We start from the raw sequence: 27,152 nt of genomic DNA on the forward strand, positions 1-27,152 counted from the left end.
TTGAGAAAAGGAGAGGGAAAACCTGACACTTTCTTAATATGTCAAAGCCTGAAAATCTTGAGTCTATACTTTCAAATTTGCTTAAATGTGATTACTCACTTAGAAAGAAATGAAGGAAATATGATTATATAAAAATGCTAAACAGAAAAAAGTAATTTTCCCCATATTGCATTCTCCTTTGTTTCTTACTTTGAAATCACAGTATTTCACTTAGAATAGAACCTGTTAGTCATACATTTCAACTCATTATTGAACAAGAATTCCTAGATAACATGACTAGAAAATGGCCTTGATTGGTAGACCTATAATGATAGAGAATTTTCTACATCAAAACATTTCAATTTTTGACTTTCAGAAATTTTTGGAAATTGGAAGTTTTTCCTTATATTGTCACAATTTCTTTACTCTCTGCAATGTTTATTTACTGCTCCTTTAATTTGTAGACCACAATGAATGTATCAAATCCTTTTTTCCAAATAAAAACCTTTTTGAGGATAGTTGTGAAAATCCCAAGGTGGCTAAATGGCTCAGTGGATAGAGTACTGGCCCATACATAAGGCAGAAAGACCTAAGTTCAGATCTAACCTCAGATATCCACTAGCTGTGTGACTATGAGCAAATCAGTTAATCTTTGTTTGTCTTATTCCACTGGATAAAGAAATGATAAGCCACTCCATTATTTTTACCAAGAAATCCTTATGGGGTAACAAAGACATGATTAAATGACTAAAAATCATCAAGAATAGCCTTATTTTCTTCACTACTTGGATAGGTCTGTGACCTCACTATTATGGATATTTCTTCTAATGCGTCAGAATGCAACCCATCCACATATCATTATTGTTCATTTCTTACTGTAAACTCTACACTTGAGGACCACCTAAGGCACTAAGAACATTCCTCTAAATTTCTGGATATTGAATGAGTAACAAAGCTATCTTTAGGATGCCTATTTTCTGTCTTTCATTCTTGCCAAATGACGGAACCAATTCTTTCTTTCAGTGGTACATATATCTTTATGATACATTTTGCATAATTCTGGTCCCCTGTTCTTTGATGACTTTCTGAAGTCCTTCCACAACTGCTCTTTTATTTATCTTCAGCCTCAATTTCTCAGATAGTGTTGAATTCTATAATTCACAGCCATATATTAAACACCATACTATTGATGCAAAAAAATGGGTTTTTATTTCAGGGAGAAGTTTAGAACTATAAAAATCTTTCAGTCTACTTTGAAGTTACTTGAGGGCAAAGACTATTTACTTTTATCTGTGTGTCCCCAATGTTAAGCCTTATGTCTTATACCTTATGTACAGCTTAATAAATGCTTGTTGAATGAGTGAATGAATTTAAAGATATGCTTGAGAAACAAAAACTCTGGTAGTTCCCACTGAGCTGGGTAGTTTTCATATATGAATTTCATAAGATAATGTACTTTTATTTCTTTTTTTAAAATTTGAAGACCAGCTTAACTATATCTAGATGTGTTCATTATTAAGTTGGCAGCATTATATCAAATTTTTCAGTCAAGGCACTTCTTGGAGATCATCAACTCTCCAAAAGTCACAGATCATTTCAGGACTGAATTATAGTATTAATAATTATATTAGCTAACTTTTAATTTTTTTATTAATAGTCTGTCATTGATTTAAATTTTTTGCAAGAAGGCAAGATGATTCTTCTGATACATAATAGATGTCCTGCTGAAGTGCTCTTACTCTTCCCAGATTTTTTTTCAGTTATACTATCATCCAAATCATCTTATCTCTTCATTTCTTAGTAGGAATAGACCATTCTTTTCTTCTGGGTTGTCTTATTTTGAAGGTGATCAAATTAGAAAAAATATTTATACACTGCTACTATAGTTTAGTAAAGCAAACCTCAGAGACCACAAGAACTAATGTGGTTTTCTAAAGTGTTCCACTTATTCCAAAGAAGTTGTTTGCTGGTTTGGATATTCTTGGATATATTTCCTTGCACTTCTGTATGCTACTGGTTGTTTAGGAAATTCATTTTGTCATTAAATGTACTGCTAGGAAATAGTAGAAAAAAATACCTCTATTTGGATTAATGGAAATAGTTTGGAAGTTGGAAGTGAAGCTCTGTTATTTATTAACCATGTCATGCAATCTTTCATGTTTCAGGTTCATGAGACATTTTTCAGCTTCATCTGTAAAGTAATAGCTAGGATTAAATATGCACAGTCTTGTCCCTTTTTGCAAAAGCTATTAGTCCCAATGTAAACAATATTTGTCTAAACAAGATAAAATCAGTAATGATATTGAGATTTGGGCTGCATATAAAATATTAAAGCATTAAAAAGCTGCTGATAAAGATGAGCTATTTTATATCTCCTTGTTAAAAATTGGAGATGATTATCTTAACATGGTGCAGAAGAAAGAGAGCTGAATTTGGAATTACAGGAACTGAATTAGAAACTCTAATTCTAACTCTTAACACTCACCTGGGTACTCTTGGACAAAAGTCACAATCTCTTTGGCCTTGTAAGTTAAGAATGAAGACAGGGCTAGATGATTTCTAAATTTCCTTTCAGGTCTATAATCTATGACTTATCCCCAGTTTATTCACACTGAAAGTTGCCTTATAATCAGTAAGTAAGTCTTGTTATAAGATCTGTGTTATATGCAGATGTTTTGCCCTATTAGAGCTTTTATCACATTTATACCTCAGAATAAATTTTTCTTCCTCAACTTCTCAGGGAACAACATAACCCAAAGAAAATTTAGTTTTGAAAAGATCTACAAGTCAAGGAAATCATACCTATAACAAAATTTGTCTTCGAAGATGATTGTCCATACTGTTGTTCAATATATTTGGGTTTGTATGTGAACATTCCAAATAAAGAATTAAATTGAACAGTGCTTGCACACAAGTATAAAAAGTACACTGGATTTCCAAAAAGCCTCTTCAGAGAAGGTAGAAAATCTATAAAATAAAAATTAAATGGACCAGTTATCAAAAAAAAAAAGATAAGATAGGCTTTAATTAAGTTTTCAACTATCCTCAATCATTTTTAACTTTTCTCTGCCTCTCATCTGAATAATTCATTTGATTTCCAGTCATCTCAAAGCTAAAATATCTTCTCCTTTTTTTTCCTCTTTTTTTTTTCCTCTTCTCATGTAGATTATGTCTTGGTTCAACCTTATAGATAGTCCTGTATTATAGTATTGTACTATACTGTAATCTTCTCCTGACTGATCTTTCTCTAATCTCTTCCCTCTCCAATCTACAATTAATAAAGTTATTTTTCCAATATAGAAGTCTCACTGTATCATGCCTCCACCCAATTCAAAACTGTTAGTGATTGTTTTTTATATGCAGAGTAAATTTAAAAAGCTTTTATCTTATATTTCAAAGAGTTTGTTTAATATTGTCTCCATTTAACCCATCCTGTCTTCTTTTATATGAATACTTTTCTTTCATCCTCTATGTTTTCTCATCATGTTCTGACCTTTCCAACCTCCATTCCATGTCCCATGTCTAGAGAATTCTCCTACTCCTCTTCTTGAAGTTTTTCTTCTCTTTCTAGACTCAACATGCCACCCACATTATGAAACCTTTAATTTTTGCCCTCATGTAAAATATCTAAGGGATATAAAAAATAACATGTGTGATTTTACTCACCTCTTGCCATTTCTAGCATTGTCACTTTCTCCTGATAGTGTATGTGATATTCTTTAGGATTTTCAACAATAAACTTTGATTTTTCAGAAGAAGAAATGGAATCTTTCCTGCTTACAGGTTTCATGAGACTCTTTGGCAAGAACCAGAAAGGTACAGCTGCAATAAGACTTAGGGCACCTGCTATTAAATAACCTAGCCACCAGGCACCTACCCATTGTGTATCCTTTGGAGTAATGGCTAGGTTGTCTAAAAGAAAAAGAAGATAACTGAGTTGTCTATCTGGAAACATTTATTTAAACACTTCCAGCACCAGAAATTTGATTAGTTAGTCACACAGAGGATCAATTACCCCACATTAATTTCTAATGCTAAGATTTATTTCTTCCTATAAATCATCGTTTTTTCAGTTGAAAAGAATTAAGAACTATTTGAACCATATTCAATTCAATTCATCTTAATATGTACTAGTTGATACCTACTATGTGCTCAGATACTAATAATATGAAAAGATAGATAGATAGATAGACAGACAGACAGCCAGAGATAAAACATTTACTTTAGAAGTAGCTAGATAGTTCCATGGATAAATGATTAAACTTGTCTGTAGTCAGGAATATTTGAGTTCAAAAATAGCCTTAGAGGGGCAGCTAGATGGTGCTGTTTACAGACACTTAACACTTATAAGCAGTGTGATCCTGGACAAATAGTTTAATCTTCAACTGCCTCTAACACTCACAAAATAGCCTCACACATTTATTATTTGAGTTACTATGAATAAGCTATGTAACTAACATCTCATTTTCTTGCCTGTAAAATGGATATAGGATAGTTGTGAGGATAAAATAAGTTGTTATTTGTAAAGCACTTTCCAAATATTAAAACACTGTATAAATATGACATTGTTATTATTGTAATTATTGTGGTGTTCACTATGTGGTAGGCACAGGCTTAACAATAGAAAAATAAATCAAGACATTTCTTCCCCTAAAAGGGAAAATAACACATAGAAATTAGCTGGAAGGGAAGAAAATCTTCACTGTAAGAATTGGAAATTGAGGGAATATCCATCAACTGGGGAATGATTGAATAAATTGTAGTATGTGATTAAGCTGAATATTAATTTTCTATGAAAAATGATTAGCAGGATGCCATTAGAAAAACCTGGAAAGTCGTCCATGAGCTCAAGCAAAATAAAATGCACTGTGTACATATTACTGGCAAAGTTGTAGGATGATCAACTGTGAATGATTTTGCTATTCTCAACAATACAACGGTCCAAGACTATTCTGAAGAACTGATGATGAAAAATGCTCTCCATACACAGAGAAAGAACTGATTATGTCAGAATCCAGACTGAAGCATAATTTTTAAAACTTTTTTTTCTTAAGGGATTTATTTTGGGGGAAAATTTGTTTTCTTTTACAACATGACTTTTATGGAAATATTTTACATAACTTCATGTCCTTTTTCAATGGAGGTGTGGGGAGCAGAAGAATGGAGAGAATTTGGAACTCAAAAATTTAAAAACAAATGAAAAATTGTTTTACATGTAACTGAGGAAATATACGTGTGTATAAATTTTTAAAAAGTAAAATATTCACCTGAAGAGTGTTCTACTGAGGAAATCACCTACACTGGTAAATAATTTTTATAAATATAGAGTAAATGTATTTCATTTGAGAGTAAAAAGATCTACCAACTGGGAACATGATACCAGCAGATGTTACTTGAGATTAGTAAAATTAGCAAACACTACAAATCAGATATTTTAAAGCAATATCTACTTAAACTATTCCATACAAAATAGTTTTTCACAGAACAAAGTCTTTTTCGGAACAAAGATGAGCACATGTTTTAGATCATATATTTCCCATTGTTTCACTCCTGAGTTGAGGCCAATTCCCTTTTAGCATAAAAGTTTTATATTCAGCTATACCCATATGTTAGATCACTCATCCTGCTATCACCCTTTATACCTGACCCTCAGCATCCATTCCACCAGTTTCTAGGGAAGTAATTCTATTCAGCTTTTTAACTTCCACAATGGGACTACACCATTTTGATGATGACTGAGTGAAAACTTGTGTTGTTTTTCAATTATGTCTGACCCTGTTATGTTGACCAAAATCCTGGAGTATTTTGCCATTTCTTTCTCTAGAACATTTTACAGATAAGGAAACCAAGGTAAACAGGATTAAGTGATTTGCCCAGGATCACACAGATACTAACTGTATAAGGCCAGATTTGAACTTAAGCAGATAAGTCTTCCTGATTCCAGATTGTAGATTCCAGATTCCAGGTGGCACTCTATCCACTGGGCTAAATATAATTATTGATAAGTTTTCAATTAGGCAGTTAGGTGGCACTCTATCCACTGTGCCACCTAACTGCCTAATTGAAAACTTATCAATAATTATATTTAGCCCAGTCCCAATCTTACATCCATTCATCTGTCCAGATTGCATATTGATATCAATCACTAATACCACCATCACCATACTTTTGATCTCTTGCTTTGAAATCCCTTCCTATTTTGAGATTGTGTGTGTGTGTGTGTGTGTGTGTGTGTGTGTGTGTATGTTATGTTAGAGAATAGGCTGTAAACAAAGGAGTCAAATAAATAATATTATTGGTTCTGAATAGAGCAGGTTAAATAGCTATTTTATCGATTACTTCATTATTACACAGAATCCTCAGATCAAAACTTACTTCTTGGGTCAGAACTTGTTTGTATGTAATGTAAGATATTTGAAAATTAGGTTTTTCTGTCATTCATATTGTCTAATAATAATAATAGCAATAAATCTAGAATTTTATACCTTAGGAACTAGGTGACATTATAATCTTCATTTAATATATTTAGTAAATTGAAATAGAAGTTAAATGATTTGCTCTTGCTCATATACCTAGTAAATGTCTGGGACTCAACTTGAAATCATGCTTTCTTGACTCTGTACCACCTACTTACCTATCCATAGGTTTAGTATATCACCTAGCACATAATAAGCACTTTAACAAATGTATTTTCATTCATTTGATCTTTGAAGTCTCAGTTTCTAGATCTGTTTTAAGGTGGAATAATAATTGTGCAACTTTAGAATATTATCAAAAAACCTGTTAATAGAAGTCCTATAGAAGTACAATTAGTGATTTTATTTTATTAAGTATTTTTAATTGAATAGCATTTCCCCCACAAAAATATAGAACTTAATAGAAATTACATGATTCAACTCTTAGTTTACAGATGAAGGAGGTAGGACACAAAAATGTTACATATTGCTCACAATCACATGGCTAACTAATGGTAGGTCAATGGTAGCCCACAAACAAGGTCCAGTGATCTTTTCCACTACATTGAATTGTTTTATTCTTGATTTCATTTCTTCACTCCATTCTTTTCTCTGAAATGGAAATATTCTATCTCTGCAACATAAACTTAATTCTGTTTCTGTTAAATGACTACAAAGTAGCATAGTGCACTGGGTCTGAAGTCAGACAATCTGGCTTCAGATCTTGACTTTGCCACTTACTATCTGGAGAACCTCAAAAAACATACATAACACCTCAGGAGCAATTGTCTCATCTATGAAATGATGGCTTTGCCCTAGATAATATCTAAGACCTCTTTTAGCTCTTAATCTATAAATGCATTAACATAATTTGTTCATCTCATCCCCTCATATGCCTTATATTTTGTTAACATCCTTCATTTGAAGATAGAAATGCAAAAGCTCTAGCATTTTAGAAATTAATTATTAACACAATGTGCTTTTTACCCAAACATCCACAAAACAGCCACTTACTTGAAACATTTCTTTCCACATTGTTTCTTTAAATTCTAAAATAAGTGAATGAGTTAAATGTCATCACTGTACTTCACATGGTCACCTTTATACTTATAATGGATTGAAAAGGAACTTCCAACAATGGTAGGAATTTTAGAAATATCAGTGAATTGCACTTTTTCACCTCATAGCTTCAAAATTTAATTCACAATTTTAAAAAAAGTGGCCTTATCTTATTCCCCTTTTTTGCACTTCTGGTTGCAAAGAATAATGAACTATTTCTTATAAATGTGGTTATCACAGAAGAGTCCAATACTTAATGCATGAGCAAAATACTAAAAGGGAAGAATTCCATGTGGCAGTCTTCCAGATCTAACCTACAGATAATTTTGTAGAATAAAAAGACATTTGATTTCCAGAAGATTATAAGATCTTTATGTCTTTTTTGAACTTCCCAATAACATTGTCAATGGGTATGGTTATAATAAATGTTGACACGCCTGTACTTTCTCAAAATCAGGAAATTATTGAAGGCTTTCCTGTCCAGGAATGTATTTTAACTCAAAACCTTGAAAGGTCATATGTTCTAACAAGAAATAATAAGCCACTTCATCACCTGTCTTTTCATATTCTTCTTATTAATATACATGGAGAAAGATAACATAATAAGGATTATTTTTCAATTAGTCATTTCATTAACATATAATTTCTAAGCATCATGAATGTTACTCATATATTTTTTAAAGAATCCACAATAACTCTTTTTCTTAAAAAAAAATTCTTCCTTACCTAGGTTTACAAAGCCAATGTCAACATATAGTTTGGCACATAGTGAGCCTAAAAGAAATCCAAATATTGGTCCAATAATTGCAACCGTCTGCACACACCCTGAAAAACAAAACAAATTTCTCTTTGCATATACTGTTAAAAATGCAGAACTTCTTCAACAATAAATGTCAGTTCAATTAAGGATTTTATCAATAGATCATATTTCATATTTTTATTCATATATAGGTTGAACTGGATGGCCTTCTAGGTTCTTTCCAATTTATTTGATTTTTCTCCCCTATTTATTATGGAATAGGGATTTTATGAGGGTAGTTGGAGAAAAATGTTTTTGTATAAAGCATCAATTAAAATGATATGATTAGGAATTAGCATTCTGGATCAAATATTATATTTGGGAAAGCTATTAATACTCTCAGGGCATCAAAGGACCATAAGAGATACTATTGTTAATGTTCAAATCACATTAGAGATCAATTTAACTTAACAAAAATTTATTAAACTAATATGTGCAAATCACTTCTACTAGATGATGACCATTAAAAAAAAAAAAAGAAAAACGAACTTACCCAACCTTCAAGAAGTTTATAAATAAAGGAACAAATTCTTTAACCTCACTCATCTTCATTCTACTCATCTGAAAAAGGGAATTATACTTGCATCACCTACTTATAGGTGATACTGTATCTCATGAAATGAGGTATGTAGAATGCCAAATAAAAGGACATAATAAATTGAGGACATCATGTTGCTATGAATTATTGTTAATTTTATTAATAATTAATGATGTTAATAACCTCAACAAAGGCTTTGACTAATCAATGAGATTCGTAATTGTTCCCATATGGAGAGATAACAAAACAGAGATCAGTCTTAGAAAGGGGGTAGAGAGAAATAAAGGAGGATTTTATGTTTGCATGAGTTTGGGACTCTGGAAGGGACAGAAGAATGAAGAAAGAGAAGTTATAGTCATTCCATGACAATGGCCTGAGTGTACTCCACATCTGGAGTAGCTTTCTTTAAGAAAATGAGAAATTATTTCTATTTAGATGAAAATACTGGAGAGAACTGTGTGTCTTATCCTAGGTATTTGTCCTAATGGCAAGAATACTGAAAGAAACAAAGAACCCCAAGTGAAATAGGCAAGATCTACTCAGCTCAACATTAATTTTCTTTGTTTTTCTTAGGTTTATTCTGTTAAGAAAGATATTTGCTGGAATTAATATTATTTCTCATAAATACTTGTTGACCTTGTTTTGTTGTTGTTGTTGTTTGTTTGTTTTGTTTTGTTTTAGTATAAAGATGCAGTAAGATCTACTTTGGAGAGAGCAGCTGTTCCAGCATTTGGTTGAGATTTTAACCCCCTAGCTCAATGCCAGTTTTTTTTTTTAACTCGGGGCATATATGTGAGCAATTTTATAATTACAATTTTAAGTTAAGAATATTACCATCAATATCTATCCTATATTATAAATATGCCTCGTAGACTTAAGTGAAAGTTATAGTGACAGCAATAACAATGTAACAATATCATTGAGAAACAGGGCAAGTCCAGCCTCAGACACATACTGGTAATGTGAACCTAGACAAGTCTTCTTAATGCCCTAGGTAATGCTCTAACTTTATAAATTGAAAGGAATATACAGAGCTATACCTTGGAAGAGGGTGTTTTCTTATATAGGGATTTCCTTTTAGCAAAAAAATCCTGTATCTAGCCCCTACACTCGCATATTACACAATAACTGATATCTTTATAACATTTTACAGTCACAGGTAATTTTTATTTACTTCATGAAATGTGATGCTCACAGCTCTGTAAATTAACACATGCAAATATTATTATCCCCTTTTTACAGATGAGGAAATGAAGTCTTAGGTAGTAGCTAGTAGGAACTTTTCCAAGATACACATCTAGAAAGTAACAATGTAAAGTTGAAGCTAATTTCAGAACTCTTTGCCTTACTTCACATAGGAAAAAAAAATGTATCAATTACTCCAATATTTATTTCTGAGACAATTTAAGAAATAATTGTTACCAATATAAAATGCAGCATTGTCCTCACTGGCATGGTCATCAATATAGGTAATTCCCAGAGGCTGAATGGGAGTTTCTCCTATTCCACGGAGGAGATTTCCCAGAAAAACATAAACCCACATGGAGGTTCGAGTTTCTGTTTCACATCCTTAATAAAATTTGAAATGGCACAGGAGTTAAAATTTGACCATTATTCAAATACAGAGGTTTTCTTTGGCAACATCCAAAGAATAATTGAAGAATAAATAAAGTAATAAATAGAATAGATTTGGAGTAGGTGAAAATCTAATTCTTTAGTGACAATCATATTCCCTTGCTGCCTCAGTTCTCAAAAATGTTGCCTAAGTTACTGACTATATTAATGTTAATTTTAAAAATGAATACCTATACTGTGGAACTTCCAAAGTTTGTGATGTTATACCTCTTTTCTCTGTTCTATCTTCTGCATCCTCCAGAATAAAATCCAAGCTATGTAGCATAACTCTCCATTTTGAAACATTTGCCTTTCCTCTAAGCTATCTTGAAGAAGTGAGTGTTTCAATGCCACTCTCTATCTAGCTGGTCCCAGACATGTTGCAAATTTAAATCGGATTATATTCTCTCCATGTGCCCTGCCATTATGCATCTTCCATACCCTTTCCACCTTAATCTATTTTCAAGTTTAGGAGCCATAATAAAACCAATAAAGTCACTGCTATAGGAAACCTACTACATTTACTATTCATGTGACTTCCCAAATCAACACATACCTTGATGGCCATGATTCCTTCATATTGTCTTCCCAATTAGAACGTAAATCCCTGAGGGCCTTGGGGGAGGAAGGATTGCTATGACTTAAGATTCTATCCCTAGAACTTAGTGTCTGGCATATAGGGAGGCTTAATAAATGCTTTTTTTCCTTTATTCTTTCAAGAAAATCAAAGTAAAAATTACTACCACAATCTTTTCTCTCTTAAATTTTAACTTGAATGTATTTCTGGCAAATATTTTAACAATTTGAGAACTTTACCTTCAGTCATGAAGATCATGTGATAGCAGTAAGAATGAACTAATATCTTTTAAAAATCTATTATATCTATTATTACATAAGTTTTCTAGAGTCAACTTGAGAGCACTAGCTCTGAAACTTCTCACCACTTTTCTCTGGTTAACATGTAATACTTAGTATAAGCAAACATGAAAACTAAATCCAATGCTCCTTGTACATTCTCATAGAATTTGCAAAACTACAAATTCCATAGCAAAGCATTGTAATAAGATTAAAAAGGCAAATTTAAGAACCAAAAGATGCTGATTCTCTTCAATATAATGACTTCAAGTTGCTAAATCTCTAGGTTCTCTGTTCCTCCCTCAGAAGAAAAATTGGCAAGCCATGAACTGATATCAGCAATATTCTTTACCTCAGCTATACTTCTCTTTCTGGGAGAATAATTCATACTCTAAAGGTGAATGGAACATTGTAGTTTAATTCACTGAAAAGTTCTATCCTGAGCCCTTCTCCTCCCCCACTTCAATCAACTAACTCAGCAATAAATATCCACAAATGTGGATGAGAAGAGCTCATATCTTGATAAAACCATCAATTAACCTGTTAATAAGAAGTTCAGCTTGTCTAGACAATTTCACAAATCCTCGAGATTCAGAAGGGTTTAAATTGGCTGATTTCTCCCAACTACATACTCTACATTAGTAATTTTGGAAAAAATTTCATTCTCACAATCTTGTTGCCTACTTCAGTAAAGGCAGAGGGGAAAGGATATTAATAGGAAATTGGTGTCAATCAGGTATGAAATAACATTGTTTTTTTTTTTCAGAATTAAAGGAATAATCTTACCTGTATTTATGTTAGATTGAGATCTTTCCATAACTGAAAGTGATATTTTTTCATTGAGGTCTCGTAGGCATGGAGAAATAGTGATGGTGGAATTGGAAGGAGAAAATTTTTCATAACTGTAACTGAATAAAATGAAGACTTTATATACTCTGAGAATATTCATTCACTCAATCAAAAGCAATGTACACTATATTCCCATATTCCACATCTTTCCATAGGTTGTGCACTACAGATTTGGGATATTTATGGATCTGACACAATATTAAAATCATCAGATTTTTAAATGAGAATTATACAGCAAATGTTATATGTAAACTTTAAAGAATCCCATTTCATATAGAAGAGAAAACCTTGAGAATTATATTTTGGTCAGTTAATGATTTGGATAAGTGAGAAGAAAATTAAAGTAAAGATATTTTATAGATCATTATCTTCTATTTTTGCTATGGAAGGAGCAATGATCTTTGAGTGTTAAATTCATTCTTAAAGCAACATTCCCAGTTCTGTCACTGTGTGACTGAAAAGGTCATATAATCTCTCTGGACCTCAATTTCTCCACTTGCAGAATAAGAGAGTTGGACTAAATTATCACTTAGGTTCTTTGAAGCTCTAGAGCTTAAGTCTATGACACTGTGATTAATGAAGATTCATTTTATAAATTCAATTTAATGCTATATTAAAGTAATCCAAAATGTAAAAATAGGGACAACTATTTCTTTTGAGGTAAAAGATAGAATGGTGATTTAATCACTATTTTTATAACTTTTGTTTTGTGTTTTGGTTGTGAAATAAAAGCTTTTAGAAATCATTTATCCAAATTGCATGCCAGTTCTTTATCTCCATATGGGAACATTGGATGCATGTAACAATTTTTTTCTTGACTCAAAGTATCATGCTCCAGTGACTGAAGTATAAAATAGCAGTAACATTATTTCTAAACATCAATAGCCACCATCATTCCATAACACCAATAATCACCATTACACCCAGGCATAATAACAAACATACATACATACATGCCTCTGTAATGTAGGAGAGGCAATAAGAGGATAGAGCTCTGATTTTTTAGAATAAATCAATTTATTATAAACTGTAAAGAAAGATTGTACATAATATAGTGGGAAAGAGCTTTGAATTTAGAATCAGAAAATCTTGGGCTTTAATTACAGCTCTGCCATATATTAGGTCTGTGATCCAGGGAAAGCTATTTAAATTCTCTGAGCCTAAGCTTTCTTATCCATAAAATGGAATAATAATAAAAACACATCATGTGAGGGGATATTGGAAAGTTTTTTGGAATATATAAATGTATGCTGCTATCATTGATATGCTATTACTACAGCTAGCAAAATAAACTTAGAAAAAATAATTATGTATTTGTATATTGAAAAAGAATAGAATAGAGTGGGAAGATTAATTGGACTTGATAGTGGCCAATAAAAATTAACAGGGAAATAAAAATCGATCAAAAGAGTCAAAATTGTTCTAGTGATCAGATATCAAGTCTGGTCTGGGGGCTCAGAACTTTCATTATTATTTTATTAAAGCCAGAAAAATTCTTATGAAGTATTGAAATTTATATATGTGACTAAAATTTATTTTCACAAAATCCTTTTTTGACTTCCTTTCCCAAATATACCATAGTGTTGACATATCTAGACAGAATGAGTTTATAGGTTAATAGTTTATATTTAGACATGGAGTAAAAAGACCTAGATTTTATTTAAAAGTAAATTGGATGAATGTTTATTTGGTCAAGAGAAGTCTATTTTTGCCTTTTATTTTCCTCTCATCTTAGTTATTTTTTCCTTGTGTGTTGATGATCAAACCTTTCTCAGGTGTATAAGTTCTATTCTTATTCAAATTTCTTAGCACATTATGTGCATTCTTTAATTTATATATTTACCACTTTCTACTTAGTATTATATATATATATTCAATTGGAAAATCTTTGAAGGCAGAAGCATTGTCTCATTCTGAAATTTTAAAGATCATATCATTGGTAAAAGTTCTCTAATTCCAACTCTTTCATTTACAAAGAAATTGAGAAGAAAATGAAGTGACTTAAATCAGCTCCCTCAATTCAAGAATTCTACTCTGATCTTTAGGTCTTTAAATACTATCCCTTCTACTTGAGTGATTTGGGGACATTATCTTTATCTCCTCCATACCTAGCACAATTCATTGACATATAGGTACTCAATAAATGTTAAATTAAAATAATTTAATCCTTCCATGAATACTTCTCAGGCCAGAACAATAGAGGTTCTCGCTTTTAAGCAATTTAATAGAATGTATTCCTTGGGTACTATATAAATTGCTTTTCAATGTTAGCCAATTTTTAATAAGGATTTGTCCAGTATCTCCAGCTTGTGAATAAGGCTTTTGAATTCAGAATACAAATCTTCCATGGTGTATCATGAAGAGTATTAAAAAATAGTGTCATAAATAATAGTCAACAAATAAATAATAATGATTAATCTTCATAATGATATCCTTAATCTGATGTAGTTTTTGTTTGTTTGTTTTTTGCCAATGTAAGTTTGTTACAGAGAGTACATAGCATTATTGTCACCTTAGTCTACTATGTTATTTCATTAATGTAAATTTTTGTTGATCAATGTGAATGGAATTCTGTCATCTATATATATATATATTAGAATAGTTTGTTTTAGACTTACTGTCCCATGAAGAAGTGAGGCATAGCAATAAGCAAAGTTCCAACTCCCATAATTAGGCATCCTGTTCCAATTATCTTCGGCCTATGAAGTTTGGCTCCAAAGTAACTAACAAAGGTTATCACTAAAAGATTCCCTTTTGTGGAAAAATGGAATATTTATAAATTCATTATACAAAACAATATTAAAGAAACTATGTTATTCTCATAACATCAAGTGAGGAGTTTTTCTCAAGCTTAGGACAATTATAAACTTAATTACTCTATGGTGTGTCAACCAGTTTGCCTTCTTTTGGTCTTGCCTTTCTTCAGGTGTAAGTTGATCGATGTCATTTTCTAGCACAATGTTTTATCCCTTCCTTAAACGGCCTCAATGACTTAAACCAGGAACTGAATTTCTTTTTTTGATAATAGCTTTTCATTTTTAAAGTATATGTAAAGATAGTTTTCAATATTCACCCTTTCAAAGCCCTGTGCTCCAAATTTTTCTCTCTCTCTTCCCCTCATCCCCTTCCCTAGACAAAAAGTAATCCAATATACATTCAACATGTGCAAATCCTCCATATATGTTTCCATATTTATCATGCTGTACAAGAAAAATCAGATCAAAAAGGAAAAAAAATGAGAAAAAAAAGCAAACAAACAACAAAAAGATGAAAATACTATGTTATGATCCAGATTCGGTCCCCACAGTTCTCTTTCTGGATGCAGATGGCTCTCTCCATCACAAATCTATTGGAATGGGCCTGGATCACTTCATCTTTGGAAAGAGCCACATCCATCAGAATTGATCATCACATCATCTTGTTGCTGATGTGTATAGTCATCTCTTGGTTCTACTCAGTTCACTTAGCATCAATTTATTTAAGTTTCTTCAGACTTTTCTGAAATCATCCTGCTGATCATTTCTTACAAAACAATAATATTCCAGAGCATTCATATACATTAACATATTCAGCCATTCCTCAATTGATGGGCATCCACTCAAGTTCCAGTTCCTTGACACTATACAAAGAGCTGCCATAAACATTTTAGCACATTTGGATCTTTTTCCCTTTTTTTGATCTCTTTGCGATACAGACCCAATAGAGATACTGCTGGATAAAAGGTATGTACAGTTTGATAGTTCTTTAGTTACAGATAGATGAACTTAATTTCTAATGATCTCATTGTTTTAGATCTCTCAGATAGTGAGGTAGCTTAGTAAATGGAGCATTGCATCTAGACTTAGGAAGATAAGTTCACATAAGGCATCAATTACTAGTTGTACAACTCTGGGCAAATTGCTTACCATATGTTTACCTTAGTTTCCTCAATTATAAAATGGGGATAAAAATAGTACCTACCTTATAGGGACGTTTTGAGTTGCAAATGAGATAATATTTGTAAAAGACTTATTACAGTGTCTGTTGTACTTAATATATGTTTGTTTCTTCTTTTCTGCCTGCCTCTATTAGTTAATTTGTGTTCCTATCTAGTGAAGCTGTGATTCAATATTAATTAATTATTTTTTTTATATTTTAACTGCCTGGATTAAGACTACAACTTCATTATCCAGATAGCATTTAAATATTTGGTAAAACACATGTCAGCTTAACTTCCCTGGCTCCTTCCTTGTAAGTACTCTTTCATAGTAAAGTTAAAACTAGCTGATACAGACTGACAAAGAAGGAACATACAAACAATCTCAAGAGTTAATGAAGCTTAAATTTAAAACAAGGTCAAAGAGAAATGTTCTTAACTGATGATAGAGTTCTTCAAGGTCTTCTATTTACAGGGTATATTTAAGCATTTAACTCCCCTAAAACATTTGAGACATTTTGTGCGTTCATGTGTGTGTGCGTGTGTGTGTGTAGAATGGGCTAACCATTAAATTGTGGCAGTGATTTCTCAATCTATCGTGTCAAACTCAAATATAAATGGATCATTAAAGGTCATATATTGACTTAGAAAATGATAAATTAACATTATTTTAGCATATTATACTTTATTTTCTTTAGCTTTTCCAATTTACATTTTAACTGGGTTCCTCACATGCTTCCTCATAAGTTTTCTACCTCTGGAAACAATAAGCATTTTCATTTGCTTACTGGTGTGAATAATTTCTTTGGATTTCATTGGAGAAGTTTTATGGTATTTCTGAATCTGAGACAATCAATCAAATAGAGCCTTCTATTTTGAAAGGTCTATTTTGAAAGAATGACTTCCTTCTTTAACTTCATATTCTGCAAGACAACTTTCCTGATTTCCCCAATGGCTAATGTCTCCCTCTCAAGCTAGCTTGTATTTATGTAATTTGCATATATTTCTAAACATTCATTTTATGTTTGCTTTTATGTATGTAGTAATCTTTCCTATTAGAATATAATAAGATCCTTATGAGAAATACTGTTTTATTCTTTGTACTTATACCCTCAGTATTTAGTACACTTGGCAAGTGGTTAATAATTGATTTATAATTGGAGTATAATTGGATATAATAATCTATTTGGAGTATCCACAGGGCATCATCCATGATATTGGAAAAAACCTTAAATAATACTTCCTATGTATTATAACGTGTCATTATTTTATGCCCTGCATAACAATTTTTAAAAAGTGATCTTTACCTCTGCACCTTTCAAATTATTATATGATTTTAAAATTTTTATGAGCGGATATGCTTGAGGAGGCCCTTGAAGGTTGCTTTTTTCCTATTAAATTGAATATTGTTCAATAATGATTTTTGCATAATGATAACTCCCACTTGCTTAGTGAAAAAACCTTCAGGTGAAACCAAAGTGATGGAAAGATATATGGTAGATATAAGAAAGTTGCAACATATTACTAGATATGACATGACAGAGACTAAATGTTTCTTAAAAGAAACCAACCAGAATATAAATAAGCAGAAAGAGAGAGTTATTAACCAATAGAGGAATAAACAATATGATTGTTACATGTGTGCCCACAAAATATTAAAAAGAAACAGAAGAAGAGTTTTACTTCATTTTGGGGGGAGCATTTGGGGAAAGACATGGAGAAGTCAAGTTTTTTTGTCACAATGATTCCATTATTGGATATTTATTCTCCAAAAAATAATATGTAGCTTCATAAGTACAAAAAAATTGGAGTAAGAAGGCACTAGAAATAATTGAATAAATTACGTTACAGGAATATATTTAACTATTATAGCACTGTAAGGAATGGCAAAAACAAAAAACTCAAAGAAACTTTGGAAGATTTGTATGAATGGTTACAAAGTGAAGTAAGTACAACCAAGAAAAGGATACCCAAAATTATTATAATAATATAAAGGTAAAAATAAAACTACTAACAGACATCAGAACATTTATCAATATTTTGACTAGTCTGGCTCACAGAGATTTGATAATGAGGCATTTATCTAAACTTTTCAGAGAAAGAGGGCAGATTATAGTTGAGAAATGAGGCACATGTTTTCAGCTGTGGTCAGTGTTTACTGTTTCCAATTTGCATGCTATGGTGAGAGGTACTGGGAAATGGCAGCAAAGTTGTTGCTGTTTTTAAGCATTAACCATTTTTTTTAAAGGAATACATGAAGAAAATCACATAATATGAGAAAATGTGGTGAAAGGCTCAGCTGCACTAATGAAAAGAATTTCTGTCAGCAAAAACACAAATCTATGGAAATGGCTATGAGTTTTTACAAAGTGATAAGAATATCATCTTGTGACCTACTCTCAATTTGTCAAATATTAAATACATTATTTTAGAAATAAAGCCAAAAACCCAGTTTAGTTGTCATAATACCTACCAATTTCAAAGCTGCCATCAATAACACCAATCAAAGAACTAGGGATTTCAAATCGTCTTTCTATTTGAGTGATTGTGCTCTTCAGATAGCCTTCTGACAAGGCTTTGGCAAAATAAACAAAAGATAATGCACAGAGAAATACCTGTAAAAGGACAGATAAATATGATCTGATTTTATGAATAACACAAATTTACAGTAATATAAAATGAAAAGGGTAGCTTTGCAGAAGAAAATCTGTTCATGTATAACCATTTGGGCTTTTCCTTTCAAGGGAAAGATTCCTATATCAGTGTTATTATCAAGCCTTTTTGTTTTAATCTGGAGAGCCATAGTCACACTTAAATTTTCTCAAATACTGAAAAAGAGACTCTATCTATGGAGCTTTGATTAGAAGAGGTTGAATCTTTTGTTTTATACAAAAGACACACACACACACACACACACACACATACACACATACACTTTATGAACCAACTGCTCAGTCCATGTTATAAATATGCCACAGCAACATTCTATGTGTGAATAGAGACCATAATTTAGTATTCTAAAAAATATGTTGCATTAATGATGTGGCTTTTTTCATTAAATCTTTATCAAATATAACCAATTTCCTTTTATGTTTTTCTTGGTTCCCTTTGCTGGTTAAATATATTTATTTTTTTTCCTGTAAAAATGATGATTTTTTTTATTTACAAGCCTTTTAAAACTCTTGCCAATAAGATATGAAATTTAATAAATTACTTATATGCACTATTACCTGAATACTACAAATGTTTATTATGTTCACACTGGACATAAACCTGCTTTGAAAAGTGTGGTTTTAATATATTGTCAATTAATCAAGCAACCACCATTTGTTAAGGATTCATTATGCACTAGGCATTGTGTTAAGTATATTGAATATAAAGAAAAGCAAATAGTAGTTGTGTTTCTCATGAATCATATATTCTAACTGGGGAGAGAATATGTAAATAACTAGGTTTGTGCAGTCTATATTTAAAGTAGATAAGGTCAGCGAGGTGGCATAGTGGATAAAGCACCAGCCCCAAAGTCAGGAGGACCTGAGTTCAAATTTGACCTCAGACACTTAACACTTCCTAACTGTGTGACCGTGGGCAACTAACTTAAGCCCAATTGCCTCAGCCAAAAAAAAAAAAATAGATAGAAGGTAATTTAATGAGAAAGCACTAAGAGTTTTGGGGTGGGAAAAGGGAGATGGGAAAAATTTCATGCAGAAGATGAGATTGAGCTGAGTATTGCAGGAAGTAAAATAAATAAATCGAAAAGGAGAGGTGAAGGTATAAAACATGACAAGAATCAGGGACCAGCAATACAAACAAAGAAACAGATGGAAGCTAAAAAGTTATGTTTAAAGAACTACAAATGTTTTTGTACAGCTAGGTATTAGAATTAAAGACAAACATCTTCTCTAGCTACAATTAAAGGAGAATGAACAAAGAACAAAGATCATCAATGTCATTTAATTCCTTTATCCCACCCTACCTTTAGTTCTCCACAGCAAGGTTGTTTTCCTTCTGAAATAGATGACTCTGATTTAAAAGGAGTCCTGTCTATGGGTCGTTCAGATTTTGAGAATAGTTGGGTATTTTCTTTGGGTGAATTTTCCATCATAAAAATGATCCTTCACTGGGATTCTGTTGAAACTGAATTTTCAAAATTATTTAAATCTGTTGTAAAATTCAATAAATAAGACTTCTACCACAAATAAGAAATATGACAATATTTATTATATGCTCAAGGAAGAAGAAACAAATAGCAATTTTGTAGAAGAGCACATAGCACATGGTTCTTTAAATATATATATGTATAAGTACATATACATATGTATTTAAAATAATGTTATATTACATTATTGTTATATTTTATTATATTTACATATTATTATTTCATTTTACATTATTATTTATTGTTACATTTATATTTCCCAATATGCACCTCCTTCCTCCTCCTCTATGAAAGCCATCCCTTACCATAAAAAATAAAAAAGAGGGGGAAAACCAATTTGGCAAAACTATTCAACACATTCAAAAAAGTCTAACATTATATGCAGTGCAAAACGTGAAATTATATTGTGTGAATAGGTAAACTTAACTGCTTTAATGGGGGGAGAGGAGGATGGCATAAATCAGAAGATAGAATAATAAATCACTCTACAATCTGCAGGCATTTATTTCATCCTTTCTCTTTGATCCTTAATAAAATCAGGGGATTGACAAAGTACTCTGTAGCTTTCTTGTTCAGTTTGAATATTTTATGAGACTGTTTGCATACTATTAACTATGTATGCACTAGGAAACTTTCTAATTAAACTTTTCCATTGTTTTATTGAGTAATGTTATTGTTGAGACTATTTGGTTCCTATATATAATTACTTTCTCTGCATTCTGTTTAATCAAATACATATAAAAAGAAAATAAAAAAGTTGCTGTTGTCATGTTTGATGAAACAGGATTTTGCTAAGTTGGAGGTTTTACCAGTCTAAGCAAGAAGCAAAGCAAGGAAGAAAATGAATTCCCATGTAAATTAACTGCTGGAACACAGTTGCTGCATTCCAATTAAGTCTGTAAACCTAAAATCTAAATTCTTAAGCAGAGTGTGTTTAGACAGGCATTAGGATAAAGATTTTGAAAATTAGAGTAAATTTAGGAAAGAGTTCATCATTTTCAAACAATTCAAAAACACACATCTTAAAAATATGGATGAAAAAGGACTGATTAATGAACAACCAATAATGACAATTTGAGGAGAGATGTTAGCTGTGACAAATTAATCTCCTTTTTTTGACTGGATTACTAGTATGATGCCATAGACATACATATACATATCTCAGTGACCTAGAAATTGAGCACTCACTCCTGCAAACCTATCCTCTTAATGATGAGCATGAACTGTATATTTCCTGATCTCAACATAACCACTTTCCAGTCATCTCCACACCATGTTATTTATCTCTTCCTCTACATATCCCCAGACCCATTTTCTACCCCTACCTTTGGAAGAATAATCAATCTAGTACTATAATTCCTAGAAAGCTCACACTGATCATTGTCCTATTGAGTACGATCACTATTTCCTCTGATTTCTCTTTAAAAAAAACAAAAACAAACAAACAAACTCCTCTTTAACCAAGAATTTTAAAGTTAAATGTCAATTTTCCCTTTTTTTTTTTTCTTTTGAAAGGGAGAGTCTAATGCAAAGGGAAATACTTTGACAATAAAATGAGATTCAAGAATGAACAATGGAAGGGAATGACACAGGAAAAAATAACTGGGCTGAGGATAGCTTAGATAACATTGATTCTTTCATCTAATTCTATGGCTGAACAACTTATTCAGGTTCTGACTTGCAAGACACCTTGTGCCTGGAACTCCCATATGTCTGAAATGGTATAAATTTTCTCCTCCTATCAAGTAATCAGTGACATCATTTTTAAGACACAAATTTAGTGATAATTGGGGTTTGTGTCACATTTTTTTTCACTCATTTCTGTTTGAAGCTGTGGTCCTGGGCTGGGTCCAGATGATACCTTAACTTAATATACAATTGAGATATTGCTGATTTTCTCAATGTTCTAATTTTTTGGTAATTTTTTTTAAAGTATTATCCAGGCAGAGCCAAGATGGCAGAGAGTAGACATGGCTATATCTGACTTTCTCTCAAACCAACTGTAGATTAAGCACCTAAACTGGTTTTGGAGTGACAGAACCCACAAATATTTGTAGGACAACACATTTCCAGAAAAATATATTTTGTAAGAACTTCAGAACAAGTCTGTTTCAATCAGGCAAGGAAATATCTGCCAGACTATAGCGTAGGGAACCCAGGTCAAGGAACTGGGGCAGGCAGCCAGAGCTTTGCAGCATCCATGCATGGAGAATCTTCTGTGAGGCTCTTAGGCTACTCTGTCCTGGTTGCAAGGAGTTAGTTTGGCAGATTTATGGTAAAACATCCAAAAACAAATTACAAAAGGCAAATTGTAAACCATTAAGCCCCAGAAGAATGCAGGACCAGTCTGCATTTTCCAGCATCTGGAATGAGCCAACAGAACTTCCCCAAGGCAAATTAAAGTGAATGTCACCTCTTTGCCTTAAGAGCAGATCTCACCACTTAAAAAAAAAAATTAGCAAAAAAGGAAAAAGAACTCTGACCATAGACACCTTTTATGGAGAGAAAAAGAACAAACTTCAAACCCTGAGGTTCCTAAAGGCAAATCAAATCCAGATGAAGCCCCAAGGATGATATGAGCTGGTCCCTCTTTCACAAGGCTTTCTTGGAAGATTTCACAAAGGATTTTAAAAGAGCCATATAATAAAAATGGGGAGAAAGGAAATGAGAACTTTGCAAGAGGGTATGGAAAAGGAAAACCAGAAATTATCTAAAGAAAACTCCTTAAAAAAATAAAGAAATTGGAAAAGCATGTAATTCCCTACTAAATAGGGTTGATGAAATGGAAAAATAATATTACTCCTTACAAAATAAATATGAAAAAGAAACCAATGTAATGAAAAACAGAATTTGTGAAAAGGAAAAAAAATGCAATGAACAAAACAACTCTTTTAAAAATTCAGTTAGCCAAATACAAAAGAAGCTACAAAAAAGTAATTGAAGAAAATAATACACTAAAAATTAGAATTGAACAAATAGAAGTAAATGGCTCAATAAGACTTCAAGAATCAGTCAAACAGAACCCCAAAACTGGGAAAAAAATAGAAGAAAATGTGAAATACTTCATTCAAAAACCAACTGACCTGGAAAATAGATATAGGAGAGACAATTTAAGGTTGATGGCACTTCCTGAAAACCATGATGGAAAAAAAAAGAGCCTAGACATAATTTTTCAGAAGATCATCAAGGAAAACTGATATCCTAGAACCAGAAGGTAAAATGGTCATTGAAAGAATTCACTGATCATCTCCTGAGACCACAAAATGAAAACTCCATAGAATATCAGAGCAAAATTTCAGAACTATGGAAGAAAGGAAAAATATTGCAAGTAGCTAGAAATAAACAACTCAAATATCAATGAACCACAATCAGGATTACCCAGGATCTAGCAATTTCCACCTTAAAGGATGGAAGGGCCTAGAATCTAATATTTTCCAGAAGGCAAAAGACTTGGATTGCATGCAAGAATAAACTATCCAGCTAAATTTACTATTATCTTTCAGGGAAGAAGATGGACATTCAACGATACAGGTGAATTTCACATTTCTGATGAAAAGGTCAGAGCTGAAAAAAAAAAAAAACTTTGATGTTCAAATACAGAACTCAAGAGAAGCATGAAAAGTTAAAAGGAAAGCACTCTTGAGAACTATATCTCTGTTATGGATATACTAAGAGAATGCAGGTATGATTTGATTTTATTGTGATAATATGAAAAAGAAACTAGGGTAGAAAAAAGATTGTACTGGAAAAAAAAAGAAAATGGAGATTAAAATGAGGAAAACTGCATCTCATGAAGAGGCAAAAAAGGACCTGTTATAATTGAGGAAAAGAAGGGAAAGGGATGAACAGTGTGTGAATCTTATTCTCATAAGATGGCTCAAAGAGAAAATATCAGACATATTTGGTTTCACAGAGAAACTTTTCTCATCTTATAGGGAAGTGGGAGGGTAAAGGGGAAAGGAAAGGTGGAGGCTAATAGAAGGGAAAACATAAGCTGAAAAGGGAGAGGCCTGTTTGAGGGAGGTGGTGGGCAAAAGCAAAATATTGGAAAGAAGGGAACGTGGAAAGTAAAGAGAGAAGCATACCTTGGGGAAAATAAGATGGCAGGAAATACAAAATTAGTTATTTTAACTGTGAATGTGAATGGGATGAACTCTCCCATAAAATGGAACTGGGTAGCAGACTGAATTAAAATCCAGAATTCTACAATTTATTATTTACAAAAAAAAATGTAAAGCAGAGTGATAACAATCAGAGTAAAAGTAAAGATTGGAGCAGAATCTATTATGATTTTGATGAAATGACAAAAGCAAAGGTAGCAATCCTGATCTCAGATCAAGCAAAAGCAAAAATAGATCTAATTAAAAGAGATAAGGAAGGAAACTATATCTTGATAAAGAGTACTATAGATAAAGAAGCAATATCAATACTAAAAATATATACATCAGGTATATAGCATGGAAACTGCTAGAGGAGAAATTAGGATTGCTGCAAGAAGAAATGGACAGCAAAACTAATCTAGTGAGAGAGCTCAACCTTGCTCTCTCAGAACAAGAAAAATCAAACCACAAAATAAATAAGAAAGACGTTAAAGAGGAAAATAGAATTTTGGAAAAGTTAGGTAGGATAGATTTTTGGAGAAAATTGAATGGAGATAGAAATGAGTATACTTTTTTCTCAATGGTTCATGGAATCTATGCAAAAATTGACTATGTATTAGGGTATAAAACCCTCAAAATCAATTGCAGAAAGGCAGAAATAGTAAATGTTTTTTTTTTTTTCAGATTATGATGCAATAAAGATCACATGCAATAAAAGGCTAGGGCAAAATAGACTAAAAATTAATTGCAAACTAAATAATCTAATCCTAAAGGAAGAATTGGTGAAATAACAAATCATAGACACAATCAATAAATTCATCCAAGACAATGACAATAATGAGACAGTATACTAAAATTTGTGGGATTCAGCCAAAGCAGTTATGAAGGGAAATTTTATATCTCTAGATGCTTATTTACATAAAATAGAGAAAGAGAAAATCAGTGAATTGGGCTTACAATTAAAAATGCTAGAAAAAGAACAAATTAAAAACACTCAATTAAATGTGAAATTTGAAATTCTGAAAATAAAAGGGGAGATTAATAAAATTGAATGTAAGAAAACTATTGAATTAAATAATAAAACAAAGAGATGGTTTTATGAAAAAAAATAAACTTTTAGTTAATTTGATTAGAAAATGGAAGGAAGAAAATCAAATTGCTAGTGTCAAAAAATGGAAAGAAAGAACTTCCCACTGATGAAAAGGAAATTAGAGCAATAATTAGTTATTATTAGAAAGTGATGTTATTTTGCCCAACGATATGTCAATAAATTTGAAAATCTAAATGAAATGTAGGAATACCTACAAAAATATAGATTGCCCAAGTTAACAGAAGAGGAAATAAATCATTTAAATAGTCCCATTTTAGAAAAAGAAATATAACAATATGTATTTAATTATATATAAGAAATATAACAAGCTATTAATTATCTCCTTAAGAAAAAATCTCCAGGACCAACCAGGTAGATTTACATGTGAATTCTACCAAACATTTAAAGTACAATTAATTCCAATATTATACAAACTATTTGAAAAAAATAGAGAAAAAGGAGTCCTACCAAATTCCTTTTATGATGCTGATACCTCACTCAAGTAGGGCAAAAACAGAGGAAAAAAATTATTGACCAATTTCTCTAATGATTATTGATGCAAAAATCTTAAATAAAATATTAGCAAAGAAATTACAGAAAGTCATCCCTAGTATAATTCACTATGACCAAGTAGGATTTATGCCAAGGATTCAGGGCTGATTCAATATTAGGGAAACTATTAGGATAATTGATTATATCAATAATCAAACTAAAAAAAAATCATATGACTATCTCAATAAAAGCAGAAAAAGAATTTGATAAAGTCTAACATCCATCCCTAATGTACTAAATGTACTAAAAAACATTAAAAAGTATAGGAATAAATGGACTTTTCCTTAAAATGATCAGTTTCATCTATTTAAAACCATCAACAAGCATCATATGTAATGGGGACAAACTAGAACCATTCCCAATAAGATCATAGGTAAAACAATGTTATCCATCATCACAATTACTATTCAATATTGTATTAAAAATTTTAACTTTGGCAATAAAAGAAAACTAGATTAAAGGAATAAGAGTAGGTAATGAGGGAGTCAAATCATCACTCTTTGCAGATGATATTCTTAAAAAACTACAAGAAACATTTCACAACTTCAGCAAAATTGCAGGATACAAAATAAAATCACATAAATCATCAGCATTTTTATATTACCAACAAACTCCAGGAGCAAGACACAAAAAGAAATTATATTTACAATAACTATCAATAGTATACAATATTCGGGAATCTGTCAAAGGAAAGTCAGGACTACAAAACACTTTTTTTTTTTTTTTTTTGCTTTATCATAGCTTTTTATTTACAAGATATATGCATGGGTAATTTTTCAGCACTGACAATTGCAAAACCTTTTGTTCCAAATTTTCCCCTTCTCCCCCTTTCCCCCAGATGGCAGGTAGACCAATTCATGTCAAATATGTTAAAGTATATGTTAAATACAATATATGTATACATATCCACACAGTTATTTTGCTGCACAAGAAGAATCAGACTTTGAAACAATGTACAATTAACCTGTGAAGGAAATCAAAAATGCAGGTGGATAAAAATAGAGGGTTTGGGAATGTTATGTAGTGGTTCATGCTCATTTCCTAGAGTTTTTTTGTACAAAACACTTTCCACACAAATAACGCTGGATCTAATCAGTTGAAAAAATATCAGGTGCAGCATTCATCAAAACCATTTGGTACTGGCTAAGAAATGGAGTAGTCGATCAGTGGAATTGGTTAGGATTACA

At 31.7% G+C, this 27,152-nt stretch overlaps 1 protein-coding gene across 1 annotated transcript in view; it reads right to left on the reverse strand.

Annotated features, from left to right (window-relative positions):
* Positions 1–27,152, reverse strand: part of SLCO1C1 (solute carrier organic anion transporter family member 1C1) — a 109,878-nt gene that overhangs the window by 64,129 nt on the left and 18,597 nt on the right. Inside the window, exons 2-9 of the mRNA XM_051961389.1 lie at positions 20,041–20,201; positions 18,538–18,679; positions 14,767–14,899; positions 12,086–12,207; positions 10,253–10,399; positions 8,220–8,318; positions 3,646–3,891; positions 2,782–2,946 (exon numbers count right to left, since the gene is read on the reverse strand). Of these exons, the coding sequence (XP_051817349.1) occupies positions 2,782–2,946; positions 3,646–3,891; positions 8,220–8,318; positions 10,253–10,399; positions 12,086–12,207; positions 14,767–14,899; positions 18,538–18,679; positions 20,041–20,169 (1,183 nt within the window). The 5' untranslated portion in view covers positions 20,170–20,201. The remainder of the gene's footprint in view (positions 1–2,781; positions 2,947–3,645; positions 3,892–8,219; positions 8,319–10,252; positions 10,400–12,085; positions 12,208–14,766; positions 14,900–18,537; positions 18,680–20,040; positions 20,202–27,152) is intronic.

This window comes from Antechinus flavipes, chromosome 5 (assembly GCF_016432865.1).
Source record: "Antechinus flavipes isolate AdamAnt ecotype Samford, QLD, Australia chromosome 5, AdamAnt_v2, whole genome shotgun sequence".
Classification (NCBI taxonomy): Eukaryota; Metazoa; Chordata; class Mammalia; order Dasyuromorphia; family Dasyuridae; genus Antechinus; species Antechinus flavipes.